The sequence below is a fragment of the Danaus plexippus genome, chromosome 2 (genome assembly GCF_018135715.1).
Source record: "Danaus plexippus chromosome 2, MEX_DaPlex, whole genome shotgun sequence".
NCBI lineage: Eukaryota > Metazoa > Arthropoda > Insecta > Lepidoptera > Nymphalidae > Danaus > Danaus plexippus.
The window spans coordinates 1170940-1195661 of record NC_083537.1 but is presented as its reverse complement, the minus strand read 5'-3'; the positions used below and the strand labels follow the sequence as shown (position 1 = coordinate 1195661).

At 31.1% G+C, this 24722-nt stretch overlaps 1 protein-coding gene across 1 annotated transcript; it reads left to right on the top strand.

Annotated features, from left to right (window-relative positions):
• The first annotated feature begins 22141 nt into the window (after positions 1 to 22141).
• On the top strand, positions 22142 to 23726 carry LOC116779713 (uncharacterized). The gene is made up of 2 exons (XM_032674113.2): positions 22142 to 22268; positions 23283 to 23726. Exons 1-2 carry the CDS (start codon positions 22208 to 22210, stop codon positions 23666 to 23668), a joined length of 447 nt encoding a protein of 148 aa, XP_032530004.1. The 5' UTR covers positions 22142 to 22207; the 3' UTR covers positions 23669 to 23726.
• Positions 23727 to 24722: the final 996 nt, after the last annotated feature.

Sequence of the window (24722 nt, the reverse complement as noted above, 5' to 3'; positions counted from 1 at the left end):
GATTTTCTACAAGTAATATTTAAAATTAACTTATTCTAATTTAATAATGATCGTTCAATTTTTAAACTATATCTCCATGTGTATAAACTTCCGTTGACATTAAAGTTTTAAAATTAAATTAATTATATGTGACATTCACATAATTTATTTATAACTCAACAGATCAGACAGTTAGGGGGTAATTGAAACTAATATTGAATGATCTAACAGCACGATAACAAACTGAAATATAATTAATAGGCCTCTCTCAAGTAATTGAATAATAAATGACACAAACTAAAAGTGTTCCACTGTCAGGAATACTTTCAAATGGATAGCTCGGACGCTAGTTTAGATTACTCATACCATATCCTTTAACTTAAAACATACTAAAATACACATACTTAATACAGACGTTAAAATTGCAACGCGTAATTTTTTCCGAGCTCCACGGCTGTAAGGTAGTTAAAAATACGATTAATAGCAGAATTTACAACTCAGCGCCGTAGAGAGCGCCATCAAAATGGAACGTGCGCTTTATGAACTTCAAGAACACTACGTGAGAATAGGAACTATTCTTGATTGTAAGAAATATAACATATTTGTTACCGCCCATTTGTAATCCCCATTTACTACCATTTATTTTCGATCAAATTGTCTTTTTCGAAACATTTTTATCGCTTGAAATTTCTTGTGTTTTATTTTATTGGACACAGCAATTGAGATTGTTGCTATCAATAATGTCTTAATAAATTTATTTGATTGCTATTTCGTTGTAAGGATCGAAGAGATATCATATACATATATGTTCATTTTAATCATTGTATATTCCATAAATATTTCACCGATTTGTTACTTCAATGGATTAAGTTAAAATAAATAATAAAGGAAATGAATAATACAGTATGAATATTCGTATGTCAATGTATGTCTATTGTTTGTACTTTCACCTTTGTTTCAGTCATCGTCAGCAGTTATCGGGCTTCAATTATTGAGACTAATGCCTACTGTGTAATCTGTGATGTGATCGCATCACGGCACATGGTACTGGTTGGGTATTATTTATCTGTTGGTATGACACTTGTGATGATGAATGCCGCCTGAATTTATATGAACCCTGCGTATGTTGGACTACACGTTTTAGACGCGTTTCTGATAGTAGTGTTACGATCCTAAGCCATTTGAACGGGTATGCAGTAACTGGGAAATTATCTAAAGATTGAACGTAATCAGGTAAATTTAACAAGTTTAATAAAATGTTAAAAATATGCCCAGATTTAATGCAGAAAGTTATCACATTAAAACCATTATGAGAAACTTAAATGACCAATAAAAGTATACTTTATTGGTCATTTACGTACACGTATCGTCGGTAACACAGTTCACCTTTAAAGAAATAACACTGACAAGCGATTCGCGCCCGTGTACACACAGAATAAACAACATTATTGATTCTTTATAAATATTACAACAGAACCCAATAAAACCATTTGTATCTTTAATGGCGGTACCCACACATTATTTTATCACTGAACAGGTGTGTTAATAACTATACCGTACAACGAACAGACTTTCAATTATTTTATCATATGTATTAATAACAATGAAAATATAAATCAACCTTTATAAATAAAAATGACAAAGTTTTATAAAACCTCTATGCATTTAATGATTATACTGGAACGCGTCAGGCCCTCGGTCGAGTAATCACAGACAAAAAAATGCCTCACTGATGAAAATTAAAATTACTGATACTCTTACATTTCTGGGCCAATATAAACTAAACATAGCTAGAAACCACCGCAAAGAAACTGGCTTTCAAATGAAAAACACCGCAACGAAATCCGTAGATCCATTCGAGAGATACGATGCCGCCAACAGATTCACAGACATCGACGTAAAATTTACTCGCATAACACCCCTCCATTTTTGTCAGTGCTTAAAAATACCTACATTAAAGATAATCTCATTACGAGGACGTCGTTTGTGATATTATAATAAAAGTATTTTTATTATCATGCATTTGGGGAAGGCGCACGTTTCCAGTCTTAAATCTTTACTATCCAACTGATGTCAGTAAAAGATTTATATCATAATACGGTTCCCTACCGACGTGGATCGATCCCGTTTATATTAAGATCTTTAAGTCATGTTTAGTGAATCATATTTTTTGTTGGATAAAATCTGTCTAGCTCATCTGACGAATCTCGATATTAAATTGAGGAAATGGTGAAGTGTGAGCGAAATTTTATAAAACGAAGAAGCGCGGATCAACTCAGATTAAGATAAAAAATCGTAAAGAATTTTTTAAACTAAACCATTTTTCTAGTAAGTTTTCTTTTGTTATATATTTTTTTATATACTTTCTAGACACAGGAACATTTAAATGTTTCGTTCAATACTATACCACGGAACCCTAACGTCTAAATATTGGTTATCTAAAATGTAATGCTATATAACTTATACGCGTGGTAATATATTTTATGTTAAAGGTCAGGGTCGATCCGAAGGACAGACATTTACTGAACATCGCCGCATGAACATTATTGTATTCAATTCATTAAACAATAACTATAGCTTACGCCCGCCAGTTCGCCGAGTCTCTCGCAATTGTATGTCAAATTCGTTAAATGTTACGAAAGTTTATAATTTCTGATACAAAAGAGTGTTCACTTAAATCATTAATTTTTTATAGTTCATTGGAATGAAAAAAAAACATCAATTCGATTCTTCTTACATTTTTGCTCTCATGCCGAACTCAACCGAATAATTTAAAAACCGAACGTAAAATTGCATGTAAAACTGACTCAAACAAAGTGTATGAATTTAGATACACAACGTGTTATATCGACAATATAATATTCGCCTGTTTACAGAACAACGTTAAAAGATTTGAAGATGAAAGTATTTAAAGCGTGTATGAAACGCATAAACATTTATTTTATAGGTATTTCCTCCCATTTATAATTGATTAAATATTAAAAGAAATGCGATGGTTGTAATACTATCGGTGAGTTATATCAACTATATATATCAATGTATTTGCTTCAGAGACAACAGGATCGTACGGCCTCCGATTAGTTAAATGTTTTATAAGCCGCTGGTCGTTTATTCCCATCATTAACCATGTAACGGTTATGAGGGGTCGGACTGGCCATGGCGGAGTTATAACATAGTACACGCCCTGAAATTGGCTCCGTGATGGAGACGTTTTAGGGTTATATGACAGACTACAACTTGGCACGTCGGAATGATTAGATAAGAATGTGACATCACCTAACTAACACACACCATCTAAAACCGTTTAATATGTAAAGATACTTGCGACTCAAGAATGATAATAAATACGATCAAAGAGATAGGTTTTATATTTTTATAAGTGATATGTAGCTTTTTTAAAATATTAATTCGTGAATTCTCCCTGGAGCTTTCTTTAACGATTTCAATGTTGTCAAAACAAACATGTAAATATTGTTATATGGAATGAAGGCTTTGATAAGCCTCATATCCATTTAAGTGTTATTGTAATGACATTATACTATACACATTCATCCCAAGATAACATTATCAAATATTTAGATGAAAGGGATTATTATAACCGGCGCGTTAAAGCGAAGATTTTAACCCGTTGACCTAAATAGCTATGAGCGTATCCTATCCTTATATATAATCATTGCTAAGTATTTCTGTATTTTTAAGCCGATTTATTTTAACCGAAATAAAAATTGATGTGAGAATTCGTTTAAAGTTTCGCGACAATAAAACATTTAAGGTAACAGCCGGGAACATCAAGGTTCTGTTAAAACGAGAATAGCTCAGAATAAAACAAGTAAGAGGACGAGGGTAGAGCTGAATATCATTGTTATGTACACGCCAGTTAACTTTGAATTTATATTATTTTGATGTTACGCATAAAAAGTTTGTGAACAGTAAATATTACGTCGTGAGCGGGATAACGGCACGGTCATATTGAATGTAGTTTATTAATATTCTGTCCCTTGTTTCGTCACTTATTATTATTTGTTGGCTAAGAAATATTTTATGATTTTTGTGAGCCTAAAGTGCTCTTGTATGTATGAACAATATATTTTATGGGCGAGGTTTCGGGTGTTATTCGGTTCCTCATATATTTTAGTGTGTGATGTCTTTATCCTGTTTAATTTTACATTTCATTTGAGATTTTGTCTTTGCATTCATTCGAGCTGATATTGAGTGATAGAGGAACAAATATATGTTCATAAAAGAAAATTTTTAAACTATTTTTATTCATTATAAAAATATTTCCTACCCAAATATAATATCAGCATCCAATATAAAATGAGATAAACTTAAAATGTTTATTGATATTATGAGAAGGGCCATAATCAGTAAGTCTAGCAAGCGATGACTGCGATATTTATTTAATAGCAGCGCTTTAATAAGACGATAAACCAGGGAAAGTGGGGAAAAATTACGTCATTAAACTTCTAAATGTCCCTCGTTAGGGATTCAGAGGTGAGCACCTGATAGCAGCCGATCAGGAGTTGCTTCTGAGAAATTTTACTGCTTCTATTGTTTAGACTATCAGCATTCTTTGTACTAGCGTAAACAAATTAAATAAAACTTTGATATAAACATGAGACATTTATGAAATACTCTCGGAAAATATCTACAATTCTTTAAATAAATCAACACGTGGCAAGTATTTCTTTATAAGAATTTCGATTGACGTTAATCCTCTCAAACAAATTGAGCATCCCTTGAACGAATACAGGTCCATAACAAATACGAAAAGAATAATATAATATACTTGAGTGTTTCTTATCTAACATCATTTCGCCTAATTAGTATTTCTTTAGACGTCTCGTACCGAAATGGGGTGGTGTTTTTTCAAGCGCCGCTACCTGCACAGGTAAGTCGTATGTAATTTGAGACTTGATTTGTTTGACATCAGCTTAGAATTTGGGGTTCCGAGGTCAAATTGTAAAACGTCCATTTTAAAATTGTTAGTTAAATAAATATGCGTTTCATATATTTATAAAATTATTAAAATAATTCAAGGAAATATCAAATAAAGATAAAAAAAGAAAACTTAAATGTTATTCATGTCTGTAGCTGCCGAAAATTAAGATATCAGAACCCACATCGCTATGCACTAATATTTTTTTCATAAAAAAAATAAGGTAAGACAAAGGCGAGCCGTTTAAAGATGCTAAATGAATTTGGACATGGTTGTTTGGTTTTTCAACTTAAATAGTCGAGGGAGATTTCTTTGTCCATATTTTAAGGTTAAATTCTGAATTGTAGTTATGAAAATTATATTCTTTAAAAAATATCTAAGAGACATCTAATATCTTTTTCAATTTTGATTCAACTTTCTTTTTATTTCCACATAGGCTTTTGAATTCGAAATGCATAGAGCTTTGGGTCCAAAGCGGATCTCGTCAAGTCGAGCTAACACTGTTTTGTTTGTAGAAGTGTGTCATGATGTCACAGTTTCAGAGACATTAATTTTGTGTAACACAAAGAGTTGAAGTCTCCAGTATTCCAACATTGTGCTAGAGTCAAAGATATTATAGCAAGAAACCAATTATACTGCCAAGAATCCACGTCAAATATAATTTATATTCATAGTGAAAGGAATTAGGTTTTCCTAAATAAACGTTAGTCTCGCTAATACATAAAACATATTAAGACCGTATGATTTTCACTATGTTTTGGCAATAAATCAAAAACTCCTTCACATCCCGAGGCAGTTTAGGTTCGCATTCGTAAAAACTTTCAACACTAACTTGTTTACGAGTTGTGTGAAAACAGACATTCGGCCTTATCTCGGTGAACTTGCAAAATACAGTTTTGACGTTTCTGTTTAATGGTTGTTCAGGGAGTTCGTCCGGAGTTACACGGAAAAGCTCTATGTGATTTTTTATTAAATTAGTCGATATTATAATGAAGAATCACTTAATTGTTGTTATTAACAGTATATTTTTTTAGTTTCCACTCATGGTGGGTACGAACCATTTGGAACACTAAGCTGAATAAGTTAAATTTTATGCTGTATTTAATGGTAGCGTTACGTTTTCAACTCGGCCAGTTTGGATGCAGTATAGTAATTTTGAAAATCTCCTTCAACAGAAACTTTATTACTTGCAAGTTAGGAATGAAAGGATTTTAAGGAGTCTGGAGGTATTTGGTGCATTTGTGCGGTCGACTCAAAGGCCGCTTCAAGAGAGGTAGGACATGGTAGGAAGACCACACTCTTTGGCTGGTCGACATTTTGTTCAGAGATTTGTGTTTGTATTAACAAGTCATAAATCAAACGGTTTATGACATCTTAGTATTTGAATTCAATACTTTAACTTTTAAATATTTAAAATGCCCAAATATTTGTGAATTGTAAATATAATTTTAGCTTCGATATGTTCTACATAACTTTTAATGTATAAAATTAATATTTTTGGTCTTTATTTTACTACAAATAAATAAGATGTTAAGTCATTTGAATGGTGGTCACCCTAAGTCTGAAAGAATTTTGTGTTTAATAGTCTAGCATTGCGAGAGTTACCCGGATAAGCGGATTTAGAGCTGGCTTACGATCGGTTTCCAACAACTACACTTTACCTCCCGTAAAAATATTCGCCGTGACCACAACATATATTCCTCATTGAATTTTTATAATTACCTTAAAATCTAAACTAATTAAGCTGTCTACGAAGCATCTCAAAAAAATAGTGCAAGAAAAGTTGACAAGTCTTTTAGGTTTATTAAAAATCGTTGTGTCGGCAGGAATTGGCAACAGTTGCTTATAAGTGAGGGTTGGCTCGGGATGAAAATTGCACGACAACAGCTGCCACATCGTGAATGGAATAAAAGTCAATTAATGAACTACACTTGTTTATAGTTTATAAAATGTTTTATTAATTAAAAACGGTAAAATTTTATCTATTAACGATTTAAATTTACGGTTGCTGACTTTTCCAAATCTTTAATAGACGAATATAGAATTTTAAATTAAATCTCCTTTCATAAAACACACAGTAAATGTTTAGTTATGTTAAATAAAACAACTTTGTTAAAATATAAGATAAAACGAAGCAGAGTTCACTACTATTTAGTTTAATTATTCAAATGTTAAAGACATTAACAATTCTATCCATATTTTTATAGCGAGCTCTTTATCCGGATCTGCTTCGTAAAAGAAAACACTCGAAACTCAAACATCTTTAAACCATGATATGAAGCAGACTTCTTGTGAAGCAAGGGTTAGTTATTTTAAGATAAAAATCTTTGATAAGTGAATGGCCACGCCCAGCGGTGAGCATGGGTGTTCCTGCTTAGCTTGTAGCTGATAAAGAATAAGTATTTAATATTTTATATCATTGAATAGACTTTATTATATGAAGAAGACAATGTTATTAAAAAAGTGGAGGTAAATATTCGATGTGACGTATTTTCAAAATATTACAGCAATATATCACTCGTGTTGACATGCGGAGCATATTAAGGTATAAGTTATTATTTCTAAGTATCTTCCGTCATGTATTGTCTCGGAAGAGTTTGAGAGATACAGTCAGTTTTCAAAAGTTTCTAAATTGTGGTATATATATTAAGTTATTAAGCGTAGTTGCAGTTGCAGTAAGAGAACAATATTCACGCGAAAACAATGAAATTATATACTTAACAAAAAGTGTATAGCTTCTAGTTTGTCACAGAGATAACTTAGTACAGCATTCTGAATTTCAGAGCGTATAAGCGCTTAATATGTGGTCCCCAGTGAATTTCATTGTTGAAATAAAACTCCCATACACGTAAGTCTGTATCACTTCAAGTAAAATTATATGAATTTCACTCGACTTTGGATATAAATGAAAACTGTGCTGTAAACATATCTCGTATCGCGTTACACTTTTTATTATGTATGTATACACGATCGGGTTTTTTAATGAAATGAGTCGACGCTTTGAAGATATTTTTAAATCGTAGCTAGAATTTGCATTTGCGCTGTGAGAAGATTGCAATCAGTTTGTTGTATCAGATATATTTTGGCTTTTACTACTGCCAGCTATTTTATACGATAAATAAGGTATACACGTAGATAACATTGTGAAGTGGAAAGTTAAAAACAAATAGATATAAATTGAGATTTTAATAACAAATCCTCTTGATATAATATAAAAGCATTTATGAAAAAAGTTAGTGGATTTAATAGGCTTTATAGTTTATAATATACTCTAACGAAGAGAGGTAACATCTTTTTATTTTTAATTATGAAGAGTCGGAAAAGCCGCTCGGAGAATATAAACATTGAAACAGAATGACTCATCACAAAGGGAGCTGTTTTAAACAAATGTTAGTGTTACAGTGCTCTGCTAACATCACACTAGCTCTCATTCGGAGCTACTGTGCTGGCATTGTACACTGCCCGTCCTAAGGAACAAATACGACAAACTTGTGTTTCAAAGCAAGACCGAAAGTTTGACTCAAATCCTCGATGTGGGACGAAGTCTGGAGGCCTATTTGTTTTCTCCTAATGAGAAAGTTCTGGTCGGCGAAAAGTTGTGGACATTTCGACACGAAATAATAGAAAGTATATAACGAAAATTTTTAAAAATAGCTATATACCATAATATTTATATATATATTTTAAAAGGCTTAATTCTGTTAAACCTCAATTTCCCTAGGAATAAAAACTTTATAACGTTTGCATTTAGATGACCGTTACGTAACTTTATCAAGTCCATTTGAAATTGCTTTGTGCAAAGTAAAACGCTGTCCGTATCCTAATCACACGGAGTGAAATTGCCTAAGGCTCTATTTAAACATAGCCTAGACTGGACATTTGCATTTTGTAGAGCGATAGTCCTATTTGAGCGCGTGCTGTTAACACTTGACTACTAATTCACCCTTAGGACGTACTTTGTAATTATAATCGGGCATTATATGATTAAGGACACGTTTTTGTATTCCTTGCTCGCAATATTTTGAGTATATCTCTGGTTTGACGTACTTGTTGCATATTTTCGGTCGGACCTAACAATATTTGGGTATAAGAAATTAAATTTTAAATCACACTCACTTTAAACTCATTCATCTAAGTTCTTTAGGGATGCAAATGAATGCATTGAAAACTTAGTCGCAACTTAACGGTTGGTAAGTGACGTACATTGGATATAAAGAGAAAGGGCTGATCGATTATTATTTTATTATATCATATATGAAATGTAGTGAACACGTCTCGGCAATATTTTTAAGATTTTTTATTTTTTATTAGCTGTTTCAAAAAGTTTTTAAGGTTAATCAGAACGAAAAATCTTACAGGGCATGAAATTTTTTTTTAAATGACAAACGCCTCTAATACGTAATAAAGTTTCGCATGATATAAATCAAATTTTATGTTTATTCGGCTGAATAGAATTTTTAAAGATCCCATAAGCAGATAACACTTTTAGCAAAAAAAAATTCTAACTCAGATGTCCCTAAGACGTTCTTAGAAGTCATCAACCATTTTTTGATCGTTCTTATTAATAAAGAGAACATAAGTTAGAAAGGTGTTTTGGTTTTATTTTATACTTATATAAAACATATACATGTTTATAAGTCAATAAATTTATTAAGATTAATGAGATCTAAGACTTTCGCGAGTTTTATTCATTCAAATGAAACTAATATATTTCGCATATACTACGTGAATTTTATTATTTTAAAACTACATAACCCCCACGTTTCGGGTACTTTTCGTCTGCCTGTGATCATGTTTACTGAAAAGTCACCGAAACGTCGGGATTATGTAGTTTTAAAATAATAAAATTCGCGTAGTATATCCGAAACATACTAGTTTCATTTAAGTTTATTAAGATTTAATTTATTGTGATAAGAATTTTTAAATTACTGTAAAACTTGTTGTTAGCTCGACTGGTCAGTGTCGGAATTCTTTGTATGTCACGCGGTTTAAAAACTTAAGCAGTGAATACAATCAAAGTTGATGGAAAGATATCCCGTCCGCATATTTCTTTGGCGCGTCCGTCGTAAACAATAACATTTATCTTGTTATGTATGTTATGCTAAATGTTTATCAGCCTCTTGAACAAGTAGGTCGAGTCAGATTGTATAATCTAGGCATGAACTTGGTTACTGGTGCATAGCGCTTAATTAAGCCGGAGTTATCGCTCAAGACGTCTTACGTATTATATCTTACATAACCATAGCATGTGTTCTATAATAGAATATCTTAGTTAGGGTAACATTTAACACACGTTTAATATACAACTTCTTTACTGACGTCCATTTTCATAGCTCTTATTTAAGTGGGATAATAATGACATCCCTCAAATAGTTTGATCCGTCTATCGCATGTCGCAATACAGCCGGCCGCTGAGATCCTTCTAAGTGCAAACCAATCTACAGAACTCGACTCGACTCGCATCAGCTGATCGTGAATCGTTTATATTCTCACTCATTTGTGCTCTGCTATTTGTGTGTTTTAAACAGTGATTTAAATATATACACAGTTTTACGCCCGCGTCTGTCACCTCAATATAATGTAAATGATATATATATATATATTTCCTATTCTTTCTGGCAGATTGAAATTAAAATTTATATTAATTACCACTATCATTAATTTTTTTCCGATTATTAAGTTAAGCTAATAAAAATACTAGTATTAAAAGAGGTTCGTCAAATTTGGCGTAAAATGACGTAAAGCATATTACAAATTAGCTTTGTTTTTGTTTTTTTTTTATCATAATAGCAATAAAAAATATGTTTTGAAGATAGTTATTATAGTTTTTAATGATAAATATATGCTTATTTTAAAGGATATTATTTAAGATGTAGGTACACTTACATACAATAACATATAAGCAACAATGTCTAGATTATACCTTAGTCAAAGCCATGAATCTTTGAGGCTTTATGGATTTATTTAGAAAAGACATAAATATGCTTAAAAGAAAATTAAAGGTAACCGCATTTGATTGCCGGTTCTCAGTAAAACGAACGTTAGTCATGTGGTAAAATAAAAAGCAAAGATGTTTTAAGACTTATTACCGGCTATAAATCTAGCCAGCTATGGACAAGTTAACGAATCCGGCTTAATTCGCATATTTTAAGAATGACTTCTGTGGGAGTGAATTAGTTTGCGATTTGCTTGTTAGTAATTAGACAGATCATTTTTCAAATGATTTAAATATAGAGATATTAAACATAAATAACTGCGTGTGTGACTAAAGACAAGTTGTGACGTCATATCTGTAGAGTACATTTAGTTCTGTCAATCACAAAATGATAAGTTTCAGCAATGAATCGACTCAATAGTAATTTGATCAGCTAATAAGAGTTTGCTTTTGATATGATTAATGAACGTCTATGAAATGTGTCCAGAGAAAGTCTTTTAAAATACTAAGCGCCATACTTAGTCTCGAACCCAGCAATCATAGTGCCGCCCCCGACGGAACTGTCAGGAATATTTTCTTTGAATTCATAGTAATGAATACTAAATATGGGTAAATGGAAAAATGCCACGTCTGAAGGAAATTGCCGTCTGTCTATTGAGGCTAATAATTATTTCATGCTTACTTGATGCGGCTATTCTGGTTTCAACTGTGTTCTGAATTTATAGATGAGTTGAATACTAAGTTTAAAACAATATTATATATATTTCCTGATCAGAAAATGGTTTCGACCGAATGTCACGTAGAAAAGAGAGCATTTGCACGGGAACCCTTACTCTTAAATTATGAGCCAATGAATAGATAAAGACCAGCCTAACCAAGTCCACTTCAGTAATTGTCATTTAATTACCGTCGCTAGAAAAAAAAAATACACCAAATGCCTCTTAATGGTGACCAATTTTCCGCTTCTGTGGTTTCGGGACCGTTTTCAACTGTACATTGTTTTGGGTACTCATTAAAATGGGTAAACAAAATATTCTGAATATATTTTACAACGTTTTGGGGCGTATTCATGTATTCATAAACGAAAACAATGAGAACAAACAAATAAATGATGATATTAATAATAATTGAATTCAAGAATAACACAGTTATATTTTTTGTCATAGATCATGAAGTTAAAAGGATTGAAATGCTAAGTTATAATTTACAAAGTGAACAACATACTCGTATGTTTATTTGTTACTAAATTAAGTAAAATTAATTGACCTACTATTTATGTAATAATAGCTGTTATTCTAACCCAAAGGTAAAATTCAAAAACATAAGCTCAGTCGAAAATAACAAATAACGATTTTATAGAAGCTTTCATGTTTATATTTCTTCTAACGCTTCACTCAAAAAGGAAGATCAGAAAAGATAGAGTTTTTAAGATAAAAGTAAATATGACAGACCCTTTAAACAACTATAATAAAAATTAAAACAAAATACTCAAATCAAAACCAGATGCGGTAACGAAATCTCTGCCGAGGATATTTTAAATAAAAAAAAAAATTGTATCGAAAATGAACCGCACATTTGAAAATGAGAATGGGGAAATAATACGGAAAACCGAAACAGCTGCTCACAGCATTTACTGTAAAATTTTCATATCTTTTATATTGAAGTTGAATTTTTAGAATTTGAAAATAATGATTCTTCAACTCATTAGCGCTTTTTATCGCAAACAAACTGAAGAAGAATTGTTTTTTCATCGAAATTAAGGAGTTTCTTATAAAAATATAATTATGTATGACCTTTTTTTTGCTCATTGCGAGATGGTTCTGTGTCTGAAGAGTTAAAACCAACTGATTCATTCTTCTCTACGTCCAAACCACACTAGGTCAATGAATAAAGCTAATTTTATTGCGAACTTTTTGGTCCACAAATAAATTATCTGTGACTTATCCATAAAGTATTAAAATTAGCATAAACTCTTTATCGGACGGTCGGAGCATAAAACACTCGCGAGCAATTTATGAGCACGAGACGATCACGATCCGATGCGTAAGATTTATGGCGGTAAAATGTACCAACGTGATATCTATACGATTCACTCTAAAATATAATAAGGATATACTGTCAGGTATAGGGAAAATAGTCAAATTTTTTTATATAAAATTCTACCCAGGTTAATCTACCTTATTTATTCTATGGCTTAATGTGTTTTTTTATGTTTTAGACGAAATTTTTATAATCTGTTGGTATTCTGTTATACGATATTATCGTATCTGAAGAAAGGAAAAGCAAATAAAGAGTACAAAATTTGGTACTTAAAAGCAATTATCCTTTCCATATAACTGATGTAAATAAATTGCAACATGTTGAAAGTAATAGTAATAGAGTATTATTATCAGATTCTTTTAGTGAATGTTTCAAAATATTACTTTAGTTTTAAACAGTTATAAAATTATTACGTTTTTTATTAGAATTTTCAATCCTTTGGCATGTGACACAACGCTAAAGACTCTGCGAAGCAAATAAACTAACTTCTAACTTAGCTGGCTCAAAGTGCCAAAACCACTTTCCAAATTCAGTTACAAAAGAGAAAAACTAGTCGCGAAATACCTTCCGTTAACGAGAGTATTCAGCCATTGCAAAGTCCTGTAATGGGGGACGTACAGCCCGACCAATAAATATAGTTGTAACCCTTAATGCTATACATATAAAGCATACATTCGTATGGCATTTGCAATATGTTAAGGTGTACAGTCGCAGAGTAAATTGTAAATGCTTTTATATGTTCAACAACCTGTAACATGTTTCAACAGTTTTCGTACGGAAGTGAAGAGTTCTTAACGATATTGCATTAAACGAATTTATTCTCTGTCTTTCAAATGCTAAGATTTAAATAATGTATTTGATATCATTAAATTGTTAATTAAATACTTAGAATTTTTGATTTTTATAAATCAAACAGAACTAAATTTAAAACAACTCCCATACAATTTGGTCATATATCTAACAACAGGCACATCAGAACAAACAAACAAAACAAAATTGATCAATTATTTTTACTGACAGACACACATATCTCTGCTTGAACAGTTTTAAATAAGTAAGTGAGTAAGTTAAGTGATATATTAGAACACAAGAAATATAGCAAAATAAACTAGAAGGATATCTACTGCCAGCTGTCAATCATAAATAATAAAAGGGACGGTTTTATATTAAAAAAAAACGGTTAATAAAATTGTATTATCTGTGACTCTATTTATTGTGTTGATTATAGTTAATTAAATAATGATACATTTTCAAAAGTTCACATTAGCTTCTGGTGTCCGAATAACCAGTGCTATACATAGATACGTATAAGTATCATCCGTAAATATGACCCCTTAAAATGGCAGATCGAATGGCCTCTTGGCGTGAGTGGTGTTCCATGTAAACAGCTTTGGCCTGTGGCGATTTGGATTACCGGTTATTTTTTACCCTTTCTCCCTCTGATGTGAATGTGCCAGGACGTGTTCGGGCTTTGGATCATCGATAGGTGACGGAAAGCCGGATTTGAGTTGAAAATAAATACGAATGTAAAGCTAGAGTTATACTATATGAAAGTTTGTTTTTTTAATTGTGACGAAACAGTATTATACGAACTAAAACACATACAATTTATATAAATACTTGGATTCTGTAATATAACTCTGCATTCATCTGGAATATATAATTCAGTAACTGTTTATCGTATCACTTGAACTTAACAACAAATTTGATAGTACATTTTAAAAGTTAAAAATTGTAATAAAACAGTAGGTATACAGCATATGTAAGCCACCGGATTACCTAGTGTTTAAAAATATTATAAATATTACTTAAACCTTTTTGTTTGAATGAAATGTGATGTAAAATTCATTACACTTAAGCCTACATTAAATAAATACGTAATTAAAAACATATTTATTAATTAAAATTACTATTCCTATAGCTGTTTCGAATGCACCATAACAACACCGTCCACGTTAAGGACAACACCGAATAAAGCTTTGTTTGTAATATATAAATTACATAAATTCTATTACGGGAATTAGAAATAAGAATGTCCTCTAAAAACCCTCAATAAAAACTAACGGCGCCACCCACAGTGACATTGTCAACATTCAATAGTACTGTTCCGTATAAAGTCAATCGGAATAATGAAATAATATAAAAGGGTAATTTTATTACGCGCAATACGATTGGGTGACGTTGATATACAATTCAGATGTCGCAGTAATAAATTAGCATTCAATTAGAAAAAATATAAAATGCCTGTTTAAATTACATGACGTACGTGATTTGGTATTATTAACCCCTCTTTTATTCGCTCTGTGACAACCAAACCCCAGAAATGCGTAGGTCATGTAACATTTCATAGATTATAACTAATAAAAAAGAAAAATTAAATAATAATAATAATATTTTATATTCTAAATATTAAGATTTATTCCATAATTAATAAGAAGCAAATTATCGAGCACGTTAGACTACGTGCCTCGTAAAACAATAGTATTATCTGCCACCGATATTATTAAGTTTCAGACAGAAATATTTCAATTGAACATTGTTTATAAATATTTGAACATTGAAACTGGTGTCAGTTCGAGCTGACCTAAGCGGACCCTTGTCAGAGCGCAGATGCTGCTTATGAAACAGGGTATATAGAAATTTTAATCTTGCGTCTGGACTGAGATGAATAAGGCATCAGTAGGTACAGCGATGTCTTTCTCTGTATTTTACAATATTGTTTTTAAAATAAATAAGATAGTTATGGTTAGCAATCTATTAGAATTAATCACTTTAAAATACACATAAAAGTGTTAAAAGAATTACCGGATGATATCCAAGAAATATACTAAATTTTTGAGGAGAAGTGTAGTTTTTGAATTTGAAAAGAATAATCTAAATCTGTTGAGATTTCAAAGAAATATGAAGAAACTTTGTATGATATATAATGTCCTCGAAGTAGTGTTAAAAGATTTCGCTTCACATTTAAATATGACTATACTTTCGGATCTCAATCTCAAATATTGGATTACATTTTTAATGCTGGCACATTTCTATGAAAATAAGAATATCTGTGAAATTCTTAGAAAGCATTTTGGATAAAAAATTCTAAATTGTCAACGGAAAAAAATTTATACAGGAACAGGCAAAAAAATAATAAATGTATAGTCGAATTGAGAATGTCATACATTTTTCAGTGATAAATTTTGCTACAGTGAATACTTGTAATCCCTCGTCAGTCAAGCTAACATTGCGGTAACAATTCTGAGGCATAAAAGTTTATATAAATAGTGATTTTTCTAGTTGTTTCGACAAATATGTACTTTATAAATATGAAAATATATATATCGGTATATTTCTTAAACGAGGTATTCTAAAATTCATTTTTACTGTACGGTTGGATTTTCGTATTGTTGTTATAAATGTTATTACTTCTGATTCAAGTTTAATATGTTAGAAAAAATGATTTAATCTATTATAGCTAACATTAACCTTCATATATACGACATTATAATTTAAGTATTTATGTATGAAGAGAGGCATATACTCTCTTAATGAATATAATTTCTTATAATGGTCAGAATTCAATAACTGTTGGATTCTGTAAGTATAAAATATTATTTACCTGTCATATATTTTCACAGTTGTATACACTCTAGGCCACTATCGGTGTTTATCTGAAATTAAATAAAAAAATAATTAAATTACTAATAATGCAATAATAGCAATGTATGTATATCTTTTTTAAATAGAATAAATTTTTAAAATATCCTAAAGTAATTATATTATATGTTAAACTCTCAAATATATCAAAATATTTTTAATTCTTTATTAAAATTAATGCACATGTTCGTTGAGGTATCTATTTAACTCGTATTATAAACGCTGACAATATCCCTAATACTGAATTTCGTCAACTCTGTAATCTATGTTTAAGGATATAAGGGAGTTTATATGAGCATATTTTACACAAACTATTTTAGTCAGTATCAGTGTTGTGTTGTTATTATAATTTTGAACGATTTTAGGAAATCAATGAACACTGTGATGTCAAATATCGAGTCAATCGGTTATTGGGTTTTGCGATATATAAATGTGTCACTGTTCCGATTTATGGAATTTTCAAATGTAATTATTATAATTTTATTATATTGTATTTTACGTCCTAATCTGTGCTACATTTTCGTTATTAATTTTAATTTTATCTTTACATTAATTCAGAATTTTATAGAAAAATAATTTATTTATCTTTCTTTCGCTTCTTTCATAAAAAACAGTTATATTAAATATTGATCCAGAGACTGTCATCGACATATATTTCAAAGACTTGTGAAGATCTCGTAATTGTTCGATTTCTATTCATTATAATAACATCTTTTTCATTCGAAAAAACCGATAATATTTCTTACAAAAAACCTAAATGCTTATTAGGTTACATGTTTAGAACATTGAACAATATAATATGTTCTTCTGAATGCTATAAAACATCGCATAAAAATAATAGTCAATATTAGGTAATATTGCTTCTTTAATAACAAGTTTATTCCCAAAGCGCTAGAAATTATTTCAATAAATCATTTATTTATTCAGTTCAGATAATTGTTTTAATAAAGTTTTCATTACTGTTTTGGTACTTTCTTATAAATACTTCTATAATAAGATTAATTGATAAATTTTATATTAAAATTAACTCCCAAGGAACCATTAAGTTGTCTGAACCGAAGATTAAGTAATGCTCTAAGTCGATGGAAGTTTTCGTTAAATAAAAGCGTTTATATAAAAGTTTCTAAAATACCTACAAAGCAACAGAACAATACTTTATAGTTTAAATTATTATCTGGAGTCGGTGTAAGTGAGATATACACTTATTAAGTGACGTATCGTCTCGGAGTGCACAGCGGAGCGCACCAGCCATACATAAAACTCTTTTATTCAGTAGTATTCGTTTCGCCTACATTCGTATGTTCGTATGACCATAAAAATAAACCCATTTATAATTGTCCACTCCGGTGTTGTGTTAAAAAAAGTAATTCTCCCAATTAATAAGATTTTATTAAATGATAAGCTGTCCGAGGCGAGTGGCTGTAAAAATAAGAATAAATAAACATACATACCGAACGTTCATGAAGCGTGTAAAGACATATTTTATTTCGTAATGGTTGACCCACAATAAATAATACTGATAAAGTGTGCTTAAAATCTATAAAATACAATTCGTTTAAATCCCTGAATATGTATATTTTCATTTGATTTTTACAAATACACATTGAATTTTTAATAACTCTTTTGTTTTCAAATTGTCCAGACTGTTTGCGAGGCGGATAACTGTTCTAGCGTATTTAAAACTAATACAATCTTTATGGCAATAAAATAATTGCTAGATATAATCTCTGTTCGGTCTAGTTTGTTTGATCTGCTGGGATTACGTAATTGTTTAAGTTTCAATTGAATCAATCGGACATATTAAAATCCAATCCAATTATGTGTATATTAAAATTTTATTCCATTTTAAGTAACATAACAGAACAAAAACAGAAATATTATTCATACTATACGCATATAAATTTTTATATGAAACCTATAATTTTCTTATAATAATTGCCTACGTTATGAACTTTCAAGTCACCCTTTATTCGTGTGTCAGTGAATAAGAAATCATTCGATACAAGTTCAAGAAAGTTGAACGTTTCACAATTTAGCGTCTGTTTGATTAATCTCCGGTTAAAGAGCAATCACTGGTTTCTTAATCAATGCTCGTTGTGATTGCGAGTGATATTTTTTATGACATTTAAAATATTTTACGTAATAATGAATTGCAAATATATAATAATTGGGCCGGTGAAATGAACGGTACTCGGAAACCATTTTTTATTCTTGTTTATCTCTCCGGTTGACTGGTGTTCTTGGTATTGACTGGTGCATCTTATCTATAATTTAATTATATGACAGATAGAGTTTTAAGAAAACATAGACAGGGTTCTAATTAAATCATCAGATAATGATAGCTTACATCTAGAGCTAAAAGGTGGGTTAAATAACCTTAAGCAACAAATAGCTGGTTATATATTTATAGCCCTCTTAATGAAAAGCCGTTTAAATCTTGGACTACAAAAAGGCTACTTAATTCGCGTGATTGTAAACTGATCGCGTCTTCTATAGAGGTCGTGACCGCTATTCATAATTGATTAATATAAGCCTTCATTAAACTCTCGAACATACAGGGACACAGTTATCAAAGCTCTAGTTAAATTTTCACCTCAATATCGGAGTCATAAATTATAACAGGGCTAGGTGCTGAAATTTGGCCATAGACGTCCTAACTGTGGAGGGAACAATGGAAACTTTGACGATCAACTAATAAGAGGAAATCACAATTAACTGTTTAACGATATAATTCTGTGAACTTTGATGGTGGAGTGTTTGTTATATAATTTGATATTAATGCTTTTATTACTATATGTTATGATATTTTTATTATATGAAATGAGTGCTAGTATTCTTTCACCTTAAAAATGCACTAAAAATACACATTCTGTTACGTACATAGACAGTTTTAAATTAATAATAAAACAATATTAAACAAAATCGTAGTTAAGTAATGATAATAAAAAAACAACCAAACTATCATGAAATAAACTTAGTGTAAAAACAAATAATCGAACTGTGATGTGTTAAATGTATGAAGCCATGCGGGAATAGTGAAAGGCGCGTTCATCCGGCGCCGTACCTAACGCAATATTCTAATCGACAGGAGATTAAAAATCAATTATCTGAGGGATCCCCGCGGCGAGTGAAATCACATTGACCAACCGTCTGGATGACTACAAGTGTTGTTATTACTAATTAATGAATAAATTATAAAATTTTAAACTCCCTACGAATAACTCTATCAAGGATTAATTTGACTCAGTGGGTTTAATTCCGTAAAATTGTCTATCGAGATTTCTGTATGTAGTAATTCTTTTGTCTAGCTTTAGTATTTCAGTAAATGTTCAATCTAAATAAACATAATGTGCGGTAAAAAAGTTATTCTAAAAGATGGTAAGAAATGTATAAACATTCGAGTTTATATGATTTAGTTAGATGTGAAGGATCAAGGCGGTAACCGCAGACGTTTTATGGGCTTGACTGATGCACGCCGGAGGAAAAGTTTATTGCCTCATTACGCCCGTTCTACACGTATCAAAAAACATATTATGTAAGTCTATCAACTCATAAGTGTCATATTTTAAATAATTGTGGTCGAAATAACGTTGAATCAAATTATCGTTAGATTTATAGCCACAGACCTAATGGACGTGTGGACGCCTATTGTGATTTTTATAGTTACTATTCAAATATATGCATATTACTCGTTTCGTACCAAAAAAATCATATAAAATGTATTCCAGTGAGGCAGGCACGTGCAATATTATAAGCGTCCATGTGTAGAGGCGGTATAATACTTTTATGGCGGCCATGCGAAATTTCATAACGAGTAGGTCCGCGCACCGTCACGCGTGGCATAACGCGGTCACACAAACCACGTCTTTTCACGTTACATCGTATATATTTAAAGGGATAATACTACATTAGATTTCTAAAACTAAGCCGTCTCGTAACTGAAAACCACGTCTGGTAGCGTGATCACGTTCATTTAGCTAGTGAGGGGAGTTAGGACGCGAGAATCATAACTTCAGTCAGACCCTCGTATGCTATTAAATTTCTAAAATACGTTAAACTTTTCTATGAAAAGTTTGAAGTGGTTTTGACATTTTGAATACCATTTTAGGATTTACATATTGTTAGGACTAAAGTGTGACGTCCGCTTAAAACTCTTTAATTATCCGAGTAAAAGTTATAAAGTTTCCATAACAGAAAAATTTAAATCGTTTTCAGATGCAAAAGGATATTGAAAGAAATAATTCGATGAGATATAATAGAATAGCAAATTAATATCTTAACCGAGAATCAGCATTCCCTTTTGCGAATTAATCGATGTGTAAACGTTTGCAAAACCAATCGGAAAATAATTTCCGCTCGTTACCATTCAACAAACTTGGAGTAATCTCGTTAGCTTCGTGGAATTCGAGCGAAGCTAAGATACCTGTTTTGTGACTAAATAACTATGAAATCACGAGTCACAGAACGCTTTATATTGGAATCTTATATTGAGAGTCAAATCATAAAGTCAATTATAACTATTTCCAAAGATATTGGTTGGAAGCATATTTGAGGATACATTTATTTATGTAGGATTTTAATAAACATGAAATAAATTTATTCAATACTTAAGGCTTTTTTTGCAATTCATCTCTAACATTATTTTTGATAACCTCACGCGAAAATCTTTCGTCGCAAGTAAGTACGTAGACACGGACTCTTTCTATTCGTTATCAGAGAATTAACTATATATTTCAATATTGAATTAAAACATTATTATTATTGGATTTATTTTGCTATTTTAAATTATATTAATCCCACCGAAATAATGATCCGATTATATTAATTAATAGGTATACCAACCCGGCGAGTTCATTTAAAATGTTCTTTACGTCATATAAACTGACTTTTGACTTTCAACTCATGGTTCTAAATTTATTGAGGGAAATAGAAATAGTGTAAAATCGCATTAGAACCAGTAGCAAAATTAAAACTTAAAAAATATAAAAAAATTTAATAATGAGAATCACTTGTTTTAATAATGTTTGTTATTAGACTTGACGAAGATTATAATGAAACTATTTTTATTGATATTGAGTGACGTCGATTGGTTTCGTTTTAACTTTTCCTTCATTAAATATCTAATTGCAACAACATATTGCAAACAAAACAATGCAACTAAAACAGAAAATAAACAGAGGAGTCATCCCGAAGGTATAACACTTCAAGTGAGTCAGTAGCAGATTGGAAATAACATAACCGAAGACGACACAAGGATGCTTTTATAAGTGAGGAAATAAAATCTATGCTTAAAAACAAAAGAACTACCTTCTTGAGTTTTATTTTTTCAATACGTTACATCATAAAGTCAACGGGATCTTATAGTTGAGTACGGGAGAAGTTAAGAGTCTGAGCACAGTCTATGTACAGCTTTGCGTATTCGAAATGTACTATTAAGTTAATGAACTGACAGACCTGCCTGAACAAATGTATAGAAATAAACCAACCTCCCAAACTAAACAAGTTTCCATTAGAAGAGAAATATTACGACAAATAGCAAATTAATCAGGAGCTATTAATCAATATGGAAATAAAAAAAAATATTATTCGTTAACGAAACTGTATTCCGTGTAATTAATATTTCATATTAAACTCATAACGATAACACGAAATTAACAAATATTATTTGGACGATGATGAACATCCACGCTTTGGTTGTAGCGGTTTTTTCTTGTTATATAAAACTTGATGCGGGTATGTTTTTCTATATAGTATCGTAGTTTTAAGCAAGCACAACCCCAAGCTCATGGATAATGTATTAATTATTTTAAAAAAGATAATTCCTTAATACATGTCTAGTTAAAATCATCAGCGAATATCATTTAGTGAAGATTATTTTCCGTAATCGTAATGTGTCACTTAAATTGAACGTGCATTCTAACAATCTTCATAACGACGTGTTCTTAGGAACAAATTGTAGCTTATGCTCTTTACCGGCTTTTAACGAGAGTCCACAAAGCGACATTGTTGAGACCGTAAAAGGAAAATAAATTTCACGGCCCATGCATGTCTTGAGCGCGCTTTTAATGCTATAATAATAACTGATGGTAGTATGACCATGCATAATATTTGTGAGGATAAAATGTTCATGAACAGATTTACTAATTTTTACATAAGAATATGTTTGGTAAAAGTAATAACTGAATTTCTTTTAATGAAAATAGTTTCTTTGAAGATTTGAGGTTCAATAGAAGGTATAATATATAAACATGGTCTTTGAATTTTTGTATATCGCAAATATATGTGTGATGTATTGACAAGTCTTGATTTGAGTTTTAACATCAAATGTCATAACGAAATTAATTTATTATAAAATATAACTAGCAGATTTTTTTTTGTAATTCGAACCCTTTTTTTAAAAACAAATTATAGTGTTTTCTTTTTAACTTTATTTTCTTGTTTTTTTTTTAATGTAATAACAAAATTTTCCTTCAAAAGTAAATCATAAATGTTAGCCGGCTTCGGTTAATAGCTCTCAGTAAGCATTCTTCACTTTAATCGCGTAATTATTCAGGATTATATTATTATATTTTAATAAGTTTATGGACAAGTTCATTTGCTGGCGAACTATAAAACGGTTTATGACGTCGTTGTTACCATATTTCAACCTTTTAGTTTATAGGACACACAATTTTTTAAAACCTTCATCCCATCTCGCAAACAAAAACCATATTTATATTATATCGTGAAAATTCTCGGATGTTTTAGTTCCACCAGAAGCATGTTTCGCAAAGTTTAGATGGGAGAACTGCGGAGGTGTTCCAGAGCGTGTTTTCTACTATTGGAAACCAGGATCAAGATGTGAGGTCGGGATCTGGCAAGGATGTCTCCCGAACTTGAACATGTTCAAAGATGAGTACGAGTGCGTCTCGACCTGCATCTTCGGTTCGAGAGCCTTGGCTCCGGATTATCACGTGATCGTTGACGAAACCACTGAAGCAACGACCGAGTTCGAGACAACAACGGAATTGAATACTGAAATCACGACAGATACTGAAGGTACAGGAAGCACATCTGGACCAAATGTTACGGCCACTGAACCAGCTGGTGGGAACAGTACGGGTGGGGGTGCAAATACAACAGCAACACGCTAAAAATTATATAAAACTTTTTTATTGAATAAATCATTCTACAATTTCTTTTTTAACAAAATTATTGGTACATGATAAAACAATAATTTACTACAATAGTAATAGTGCATTTAGTACTTGTTTACGAGATATATTAATTTTGTCTAAAGCTAACTGGTACTTGCGTGCAAGATTTATGTGTAAATATGCCATGGTAAAAAATAAAATAATATTTAGTTCCTAATAAGAACTGATAAGATTCAAATCTAGAATGCATTGGTGCAGAAAGACAGCATTATTAGGCTAGTAACCAATACAATTAAAGTAAAGGTAGTCATTTGCTTATAGCATATCTATTAATTACACAGTCCCTCTATTTGCATGTCAGAGAACTCATAAATGAATTTTCAATAAAAATAATCTCTCAATGCGGCACAGAAAATAATGAGGTTATATTTTTAAACGATGGTTACCTATGTGAGCTCATTAAGATGTTACACACTGATCGTTAAACAAGGTGAGTGATGTTTAAAATTAATTTAATTTCATGAGCAGTTATAAAAGAATAATTTGAAAATTAAAATTTCATAGCTGCCAATCCATAAAAAGGAGAATACGTAAAGCTAACGAATTGAAACAAACTAATGTAGAATTATATATCAGTCAGAGGGTCGGTGGTAAAAAGCAAAACACAACATTTTACTTTTGTTTAAAGTAATAAACTAACTAGCTGAACACTTTTTGCAACATCTTCCAATCCTTTAAAATTACTTCCTTAATCCATATTCACTGTCCTCCGAAACACTATCCGGGATATTCCCATTTTATCAACTTAGCTCGGTGATAATAGATGAAAAATGTCCCAACGTGGCTGGAGATTTTGCTTAGCGTGTTTATGATTTATCGCAGTTTGAACAACAGGACGCGGCGATAGGAGTCGCTTTATGTGTATACTTTGTAGCTAAGTTTAGTGAAATATAAATGCAAGGAAAATATAGCACTGTATAGACTTTGTTACTCTTTACGATACGCAATAGTTATAAATAAGATTTAGAGCTTACAATATCGGCAACATAAG